The sequence below is a fragment of the Chelonoidis abingdonii genome, chromosome 4, assembly GCF_003597395.2.
Source record: "Chelonoidis abingdonii isolate Lonesome George chromosome 4, CheloAbing_2.0, whole genome shotgun sequence".
Taxonomy (NCBI): Eukaryota; Metazoa; Chordata; order Testudines; family Testudinidae; genus Chelonoidis; species Chelonoidis abingdonii.
The window spans coordinates 28,202,861-28,213,246 of NC_133772.1; the positions used below are offsets into that span (position 1 = coordinate 28,202,861).

The 10,386-nt window shown below is 48.7% G+C and overlaps 1 protein-coding gene across 1 annotated transcript in view; it reads left to right on the forward strand.

The window, feature by feature from the left end:
- Positions 1-10,386, forward strand: part of LZTR1 (leucine zipper like post translational regulator 1) — a 258,107-nt gene that overhangs the window by 179,071 nt on the left and 68,650 nt on the right. The window contains exons 13-14 of the mRNA XM_032795074.2: positions 8,127-8,310; positions 9,039-9,208. Of these exons, the coding sequence (XP_032650965.1) occupies positions 8,127-8,310; positions 9,039-9,208 (354 nt within the window). The remainder of the gene's footprint in view (positions 1-8,126; positions 8,311-9,038; positions 9,209-10,386) is intronic.

Below are 10,386 nucleotides of genomic sequence, written 5' to 3' on the forward strand. Positions count from 1 at the left end.
TTTAAGAGGCAACTTGATCATAGTATTATCAGAAATCTCCTTGTACAGGGAGATGGCTCTGTAATCTAGCAGAAAACAGACAAAACAAGATCCAATAGCTGGAAGCTGATGCTAGACAAATTCAGACTGGAAATAAGGTGCACTTGTTTATCAGTAAGGTGAAGCAATCATTGGAACAACTTACTTAGAGATGTGGTAGAGTATCTGTCACATGAAGTTTTAAAATCTAGATTGGTTGTCTTTTTTTTTTTTTTTTTTAAGAGAGATGCCCTAGTTCGAGTTCTCTTTTGAATGCTTGTCCATATTCCTATTTATGGGGCACATGCACCTGAGTTTGGAGTCTTTTGGCCAGCAGCATCCATTATGACCATACTGTGACAAAGTTCCTGCTCTACCTTGATAGGTCCTGCGCTTATTGGCGGATTTGCTTGCCTCACAGTTTTACCTTGTGGGTCAGGAAACAGTCCAGAGACCTTCCCCTCTGGTAGAAGCCACAGTTCAGGTCAATTCCTCCGGTATTTGATCAGGAGTTGGAAGGTTTGGGGGGAACCCAGGCCTGCCCTCTACTCCAGGTTCCAGCCCAGGGCCCTGCGGACTGCAGCTGTCTAGAATGCCTCTTGGTACAGGTGCGTGACAGCTACAACTCCCTGAGCTACTTCCCTATGGCTTCCTCCCAACGTCTTCTTTGTCCTCACCACCAGACCTTCCTCCTGATGTCTGATAACACTTATACTTCTCAGTCCTCCAGCAGTATACCTACTCACTCTCAGCTTCTTGCACGCCTCTTACTCCCAGTTCCTCACACACACTTCCTCTCCTCTGGCTCCCCCTGGCTTGGCTGGAGTGAGCCCTTTTATAGCATCAGAGGGACCTTAATTAGAGTCAGGTGCTTAACTGCCTCACCTGACTCTTAGCAGGTTAATTGGAGTCAGGTGTTCTCATTAGCCTGGAGCAGCCCCTGCTCTGGTCACTCAAGGAACAGAAAACTGCTTATCCAGTGACCAGTATATTTCTCTTCTACTGCTCTGGGGTTCCCAACTGGCCTGGGTCTATCACAATACATATACCCTGGGTGACTTTGTAGCCTGCACCAAGGGCACAAAAAGATGGAGCAGGGCAACCACCACTTGTTTCCTCTCACCATCTTCAAGGCAGAGCTGCTCATTGTCCATTCTATTAGGCAGTGCTGTCTTTCTTACAGTGTGTGTGTATGTGTCCCCACTTCTCAGTTATTTCCCAGTTAAGTTAGTATAGTTAATTAGGTAGTTTGCTTGTTGGCACTGTTAGTGAAATTCTGATAAGTTTCCTTTCACCAGGAAAATGTATTTTCCTTCCCTGATATGGGGACGGCTAATGGTAAGCCCTCCAGATTTAAATACTTCACCTTGTTCGAGGATGCTCTGCCTGTTAGTGATGGGCACACAAGATGTTTGTTTTGCTTGAGAGAATTCCATGATCATTGGGAATGTTTGTATGTCCACTTCCAAGAGGACACTGAGATCTAGGGACACCTGTCTTCAGCTGTTTCTAATGGACAGATCCATGAGACCGGCTTCAGACCTGCCTGGCTCTAGAAGCAATCCTAGCTTGAGATCTAGTGCATTACAAGCCCCATCAGCTAAGGCTTCTGCTTTAAAGTCTGATAAATCTGACACACTCCTCGTGAGGAAGGGACAGGGTATGGAGAAAACAAGAGCTAGTTCTTCTTCTAGTGCTTACTCATATCATTCCACATTAGGTGTGTGTGCTCGCCACATGCATTGGTGCTGGAAGTTTTTCCCTCAGCAGTATCCGTAGGAGAGAGGCTCTGGCACTCTTTGGAGTGGCGCCTGCATGACGCGGTGTAAGAGGTGCCACTGGCATACCCCACCCTCAGTTCCTTCTTGCCGCCAGTTATGGTGCACGAAACATTTGCTGCTCTTACTAGTGTTGCTTAGTCTTTATTTGTATGAACTAGAGTTCTTGTAAAGTTAGTGTACATAATTAGTAATAGAGTTAGTTAGCCCTTAGCAGTAGTTAGAGTTTTGTTAGTCCCGTCGGGGACTTAGCCAGGGAACAGGGCATGCCCCGATCACCAGGCTGTAAGCCCTGCGATCACTGCAAATGGCCCATGCCCATGAGCGAGCAGTATAGTAGCTGTCTCAGGTGTTTTGGTGAAGGACACATAAGTGATAAGTGCCAAATCTGCAAGTCCTTTAAACCTAGGACCAAGAAAGAGCTTGAGATCAGACTCACTCCTGATGGAATTGGCGTTCACTCCAGCTCTGGAGCAAAGGTCCAACTTGGCACCCAGCACCATCGCATTGGTGTGTAGTACCCCACTGGTGCCATCGATGAGCCGGCACCGATCCCCATCCATGGCCCCAGCCAAGAAGTTGAAGAAAGCCGGTAGGGAACTGTCTCCTGCTCCCTGCAAGGGGAAGGACGGGGCTGGGGGCGAGCTAAGACCCGCAATGGGTTGCTCATCTCCCCTGTCAGGAAGTCAGGCCTCAGCTCATGTAGAGCGATGCAGCCCACCCCATTCCTTGCCTGGAAGCCAGAGGCAAGCCTTCATCAGCTTCAGGTGCCCTTGATGCCTGAAGGGCTCCAAACTGCGCAGGAAATCCTGATGCTCCCGGTGCCGCCCACACTGGCCCTGGCATGCCCAAACCTCAGGGTAAGCCTGCCTTGGGACGTTTCTGTCCATCCTCCCCTCAGTGGTACAGCTCCCCATCGCAGGGGACATCCCACCACCGTTCACCCGCTTGAAGCCATCATGGCTTGGATTTAGGGAGGCAAATGCATTGGAGCCTGCTACAGTCACTGGACCTTGGCTACCAGCAGAGGGATTTGAGGTGGACTTCACCGGTTATCTGGAGGTACGTGCGTCTTAACAGGAATGTCGGGACTGGCCCTTTGCGTCACTGGAAAGCCGTAACAGATCCCGTGAACAATTGGAAGACCGCAGCCGTGGGCACTGCCAACGTTCCCCAAGACGGGTGTCACCATGTGGGGAGAGATCCCCCAGGCGCCTGACCTATGATACCTGCAGGTCCCGGTCCTGGTCCTTGTCCTGGTCTTGAAGCATGAGGCGTGGATTGCCAGTTTCCTTGTGGCGAATCTGATGAGCACCGCCAGGCACCAAGATCCCCACGAAAGTGCATGTCCTGCTTGGACCGGTCCTCCTCTAGATGTGACCGTGATTATCACCAAGCACAGGATTGCCGCTCTAGTGGATCTGGGTCACTGGGTAGCAATCGCTCCACATATGGCTCTGGTATGGAGCAAGGCTCCAAAATTGGCGGGGCAGCCTCCCAGACCCTCAGTGCTGCCTGCATCATCACTACTGAAACCTGCCCCGTGGCCCCAGGCCCCGTGGCTGGGCCTGTGGTACTCCCAGCACCCACGGGGGTTCACCCAGCCCTCCCAGACTGCCCGCTCGGCATCAGGAGCCTCAGACAGGCCTGTGGCATCAATGACCCAACCCCCTCCAGTGCCTGAGGCCCCGGGGGATAAGACCCCGCAAGTCCATGTAGACCAAGAGGAACGGCAACCAGTGGTTGTTGTGGAACCCGTGGTACCGGCCTCTTCCTCATTGTCACCGAACAAGACCATCACGGAGCCCCCTCACCTAGTTCCTCCAGATGACACTAGGGCACACCAAGAGTTGTTAAAGAGGGACGCACCCAAGCTTGGCCTGCAGGCAGAGGCTGCAGGAAGTAGGGAAAGAGCCTAGGAGACACAGAAGGGAGGGAAGAGTTCATACATCCAAAGAGGGATAGAAGGATAGGGACTGCAGAGCAGGAAGACAGTGAAGCTGAGTACTGGAGCTAGTAGAGGGAAAAGAGAAGGGAGGAGGTCTGAGTGGTCAGGTTCCATCTCTTTTTACATAGTCTCAGTCACCTGATCCTCTCTAGGTTGTCCTCTGAGGGTCAGCAGTTAAGTCAGGACCTCTCCTTCGATAGCCAGGCCCTGTTTGTGGAGCAGATGGAGAACAAGTTACATGGGCTGAAGGACTCCCGAACCACCCTAAAAACCCTGGGGCTCTACGTTCTGGGCCTGGCACATAAATGGTTCAAACCGTAACTTCCCCAGGGGCAAGAGAGCCAGCCCCAGCAGGACCCACCATACAAAAAGCCTAAGGGCTACAGATGGTGCACGAGCCAGCCACCCCCACTCTCTGCCTAGTCAGGCTTGACCTGCTCCAACCAAGGAACTAAAAAGTCATTTTGAGGGTGCACCCAGAGGCAACCTACTAGTCTGTTTCCTGAATCCTATTTTCTCAATTTTTTGCAACTGCCTTTCCTCCCAGCATGGTCAGCAATAACTTCAGACTGCTGGGTCCTCAGTACAGTGACTCACAGCTACACCCTCCAATTTATTTCCACCTCTCCCCACCCCTTTTCAGGGACCCTTCTCATGAGAATCTTCTCAAGCAGGAGGTTCAGAAGCTCTTACAGCTGAGGGCAGTGGAGGAGGTCCTGCCTCCTTACCGGAACATGGGTTTCTGTTCCCAGTATTTTCTGATCTCAAAGGCCAAGGGTGGTCTCTGTCCCATCCTGGATCTGCGAGACCTCAGCAGATACCTAAGGAAGCTAAAGTTTCTCATGTTCTCCCTCGCCTCCATTATCCCCTCCCTGGATCTGGGAGATTGGTATGCCACGCTCGACCTGAAAGACTCATACGTTTATGTAGCGATCATCCCAGGACATAGATGCTTTCTCCATTTTACTGTTGGCTCAGCCCACTACCAGTTTGCGGCCTTCCATTTGGCCTGGCTACAGCACCAAGGGTGTTCACCAAGTGTATGGCGGTAGTTGTGGCCTACCTCAGGCATCAGGGTATCCAGATTTACACGTACCTCGATGACTGGTTGGTCAAAGGCAGCTCCAAGGCTCAGGTCGAACGTGATGTCACTACGCTACAAGCCATGCGCTGCTCCTTGGGACTACTGGTCAACTACAAAAAGTCCACATTAGTTCCAGTTCAAATGATAGAATTAATCTGGGCTGTGCTCAGCTCAACCCGGGCAACAGCGTTCCTGCCATTAGACAGGTTTCAGGACCTGACGGACCTCATCGTGGAAGTGTCTGTATTTCCCCTGACAATGGCCAGAGTGTGCCTGTGCCTACTAGGCCACATAACAGCTTGCACATACATGGTCTACCATGCCAGTCTCCGCATGCAGCCCCTGCAGCAATGGCTGGCGTAGACCTATTCCCAATCCAGGAGCCACCTGGAAAACACCATAACCATTTCTCCAGTGGTTCTCACCTTGCTGTGTTGGTGGACCGATCGCAAGAAGGTCCTGGAAGGAGTCCCGTTCAACAGTCCTGCTCCATCTGTTGAGCTAATGTCGGACGCTTCAGACCTCAGTTGGGGGGTGCACCTCGGACATCTCCGGACCCAGGGGATGTGGACCCTGGAGGAGACAATGTTACACATAAATGTCAAGTTGCTCAGAGTGGTCTGGCTGGCCTGCGGGGTTTTCCTGCCACACCTGTGGTGTGAATCCTGACAGACAATTTGGCCTCAATTTTGTGCGTCAACAGGCAAGAAGGAGTGCGCTCTCATGCCTGCCAGTCCCTCCCTGGAACCTTAATCTGGTCCTTTCCAAGCTTAAGGGGCCCCCTTTCAAGCCCCTGGTCTCTTGCTCTCTGCTTCACCTCTCCTGGAAGGTGGCGTTCCTAGTGGCCATTACGTCGGCAAGGAGGGTGTCTGAGTTGAGAGCCCTAACCTCGGAGCCTCCTTATACAATTTTTTATAAGGACAAAGTGCATCTCAGGCCATGCCCTAAATTCCTCCCTAAAATAGTGTCACAATTTCATATGGGACAGGACATTTGTTTGCCAGTACTCTTTCCTAAACCACACATGGACCCAAGTCACCGTATCCTGCACACTCTGGATGTTCGAAGGGCCCTGGCGTTGTATATGGAGCAAACTATACCTTTCCACAAGTCGACGCAATTGTTTGTCACCATAGTCGATAGAATGAAAGGGCTTCTGGTCTCAGCGCCACATATATCATCGTGGATTGCAGACTGCATCTGCACGTGCTACGAACTCGCCAGTGTTCCAGCCCCAGCAATCACGGCTCACTCGACGAGGGCACAAGCGTCCTCAACAGCTTTCCTGGCTCACATCCCAATCCAGGAGATCTGTAAAGCAGCCACCTGGTCATTGGTGCACACATTCACAGCCCACTACACAGTCAACCAGCAGGGCTGTTCTTCAGTCAATTGCTCCATGACTCCTACCCTCCTCCTATGATAAGCTTATGAGTCACCTAATGTGGAATGGACGTGAACAAGCACTCGAAGAAGAAAAAGCGGTTACCTGCCTTTCATAACTGCTGTTCTTCAAGATGTGTTGTACATGTCCATTACACTTCCCACCTTCCTTCCCCTCTTTCGAAGTCTCTGGCAAGAAGGAACTGAAGGGGGGTCAGGTTGGCAGGGGTATATATGCAGCAGCATAGAGGCGCCACTCTAGAGGCGCCCCTGCTGACCTGATGGGAACCACTAAGGGAAACGTTTCTGAGGTCCGTGCACACAGTGCGTGCACTCCTAATGTGGAATGGACGTGAACAACGTGTCTCGAAGAACAACAATTACAAAAGGTAGGTAACCATTTTTTTTAGGACACTAAAATCAATCAAGTTATTAAAAAAGAACTTTATTATAAAGAAAAAAGTAAAAGAATCACACCTGCAAAATCAGAATGGAAGGTAACTTTATCGGGTAATAAAAATATTTAAAACACAGAGGACTCCCCTCTGGCCTCAGCTTCACAGTTACAAAAACAGAAACAAAGCTACCTTTGTAGCACAGGAAAATTCACAAGCCAAAACAAAAGATAACCTAACGCGTTTCCTTACCTTACTTACAATTTCTGTAATTTTAGATGCCTCATTCCAGGTTTGTTTTCAGGAGATGTACCTGCTTGGTCTCTCCATCCATCCAGAAATAGAACAAACAAAAAGAGCCACAAACAAATTCCTCTCCCCCACTTTCCTTGTCTCCAGATTTGAACGTATCTTCTTTCCTCATTGGTCCTTCTGGTCAGGTGCCAACTAGGTGATTTGAGCTACTTAACCCCTTACAGGTAAAGCGATTCAGTACAGCTGCCAAGGAGGGATCTTATGCTACCTTTTTCTTTATATTTATGACAGAACTGGTGCGGGATAGGTATGCCCTGTCACAAGGAGCTTCATAGATCATAAAACAGTAGGGTTAGAAAGGAGCGCAAGGGTCATCTAGTCCAACCCATTGCTAAGATGCAGGATTTGTTCTATCTAAACCATCCAAGACAGATGGCTATCCAGCCTCCTTTTGGACACCTCTGGTGAAGGAGATTCCACGAGCTTCCAGTAGCTTCAGCCAGGAGCTCACTTCTGATGTGACCAGTGCTTCTGCAGAGAAGTGAAACGATCAGTCTGAGAATGTCTGGATTGTCTGTAGCATTTTGGGTTCCCAGGTCAGCACCAGGATGAGAGGGTAGGCTTTGTACCTCTGTTATGCTGAGATTGATAAGGGACAGATTGGCCAGACAAGCTGGTTAAAGCAATCCCAGGGCTGCACTAACTTGCACCCCCTGCTGCCTTAGCCCTAATCGACATTGTGGTAGCTGGGAATCATCAGGGTGCAGTACTGTCTCAACTACGCCTTCCCCTGCCTCTGATCTGCCTGAGATGCCTCCTGTGCCAGAGGATCCAACACTGTGTGCTATCTCGGTGTCTGTCATGGGGGCCTGCTGTAGCAGAGCAGTTTACTTGGAGGCCTTGCAGCCACTTTGCCCAGTGTACATGCAGTTGTGCACAGAGGAGACTTTCCAGCACCCTATGGACCTCTTTGAAGGGAAAATGGTACATTTCATTGCTGAGCTCCATGGCTGAGGCTCTCTTTATTTTGAAATGCAGAGAAATTCAAGATAAATGTCACAAAACCAGTTCAGGGCATGAAGGGACCCAACTCCACAGCACATCTCCAGGAAGTACAATGCAAAGCCCCGTGTATCACATCACAGTCTGTCAAATGCACACCCACAAACACAGTTTATTCCTGACAAACCAGCCCTTCTCAACCCCAGTCCCAGGGACACACCCAGACCTTTGCTTCTTTGTTTACTGTTTTTCTATCCCATTAGAAATCTAAGCAAGAGATTGAAGAAGAGGGACAAGCACTGTCTCAGAACGAGGGGATTTGTGGCAATGTCAAGCTGTGCTGTCTGCAACCCCTGCTGGAAGTGACAATCCGAGAAGCTGAAGCTCAGCCCTTTGAGGTGCTCATGCAGTTCCTGTACACAGATAAAATAAAATACCCACGCAAAGGTAGGACAGCAGAAGGAGGATTCTGCAAACCAAACCTGGCCCACAGGGGCTTTTTAAAAAAAAATATGAAAATTGAATATTAGCAATTTGTGAGCAAATCTTTATATTTATCACTGATGTACCCACTGCTGGAATTCTGTGTTGAGTTCTGTTGTCCACAGCTCAAGAAAGATATTGAAAAATCAAAGAGGGTTCAGAAAAGAGCCATAAGAGTTCTTAAAGGATTTGAAAACATAATATGTAGTCAGAGTCAAAGAGCTCATTCTATTTATCTTAACAAAGAGAAGGTTAAGGAGTGCCTTGATTACAGTCTATAAGACTTACATAGAGAAAATTTTTTAATAATGGACTTCTCAGTCTACCAGAGAAAGGTATAACACAGTGCAATGGCTGCACATTGAGCTAGACAAATTCAGACAGGAATAAGGCATACATATTAACAGAGTAATTAACCATTAATCACTGATCAATAAAATCAAGATGGGATGTTTTCCTAAAAATCTCCCTTGGGAACTATTCTGGGGAAGCTCTGTGACCTGTGTTAAACAGGAGATCAGTGTAGATGATCATAATGGTAATCTCCCTTGGTTCTGCTATCCTAATTACTCTTGATGGCATCAGAAATTGGGTTGAGTAAATTTCTGACCTCACTGGACATCTCTGAAGAATCTTATATTAGAAGCTCTCTAGAGCTGTGGAATGACACTGTTTCCCTTTGTGATGTACAGGTCATGTGCAGGATGTACTGCTTATCATGGACGTGTACAAACTAGCCCTGAATTTCAAGCTCTCGCGACTGGAACAGCTCTGCCTCCAGTATATTGAAGCATCTGTAGATCTACAGAATGTGCTCATTGTGTGTGAAAATGCTAACAAGCTTCAACTGGAACAACTAAAGGTAAACACTGAATTTCACTAACAAGATTACTGATAAAAAATTAAGAATTAAAGCTCAGTATAGTCAATGTAGACATTGACTCATGGACTAAACATTTTATGTTGTTTTGTGGGTTTTAAGGCTTTGAAGTTGACGTTGAAATTGGGGGTAGCAACTTAAACTTCCACCTACGGCTCAGCACCAGCATTAAATTAGATTCCGTTCCTCCCTCTTCCTATGCTTTTAAGGCTTGGTCTACATTACAGAGTTTGGTTGACCTAGGGCAGCGTATGTTGACCTAACTCTGTAAGCATCCACACTAAAATGTAGCTCCCACCAATATAAGCCACCCACTACAGTGACCTAATAACTCCACCTCTGCGAGAGGTGTAGGTAGATGTAATTAGGGTGATGCAGTGCCTGTGTGGACATGCGTTACTTACATCTTCTGTTGGCTATCAGCCCTGGGGAGTTCCAGGTGTCAGTGCCCCACACAGTTAAGTCGGTGGAAGCACTCCTGGTGAGAATGAGCACAGCTGACAGAAGGTGGACATGAACCACCACTTTAATTACTATGGTGGCTGTAAACTGGACGCCCACTGATGTAGCCTGTCCACGCATACACCTAGCTCCAAGACTGAGAGGAACTCCCAGGGGGAAGACAAGGGATGTTTCTCCAAGGAAAAAACCCTTAAACAGTTGGAAAAAACAATGGACCTGCCATGATCCCAGTACCAATGCCTGTGATGAAGCCAAGAAAGTTAATCAATTGGCCCCATTTGTCGTCAGTAGCTTCCGGTGTGTTGCTCTGCTCTTGTTCGATGATGATAACAGTCGGCTGTGTGCGTGTTCCCTCTGTGTGCTGCCCCGGCTCTGCACAGATAGCTGACAGCAAACCCCGAGAGAACCCCCAAAGACCATAGACTCTAGTAAGGTAGGAAGGAACCCGAGCTAGGTTTATTGTCAAACGAAGCACAGTAATAGTTTCCTATAGACTCTACAGGACATACTACAAATATGTGCCCCCTGGCAATGGACACAGCTCAGTCAGTGGCGGGACTTTCCACTGCCCCCTAGGCTGGCCAAAGATGTGCACTCCGGGACCTACTTTTATACAGTTACAGGACAGATTACTCATCTCTCCTGAGGTATTGAGGTACAGCCTCTTAGCTCATTAGGGTGCTGTCTCCCTTTTGATC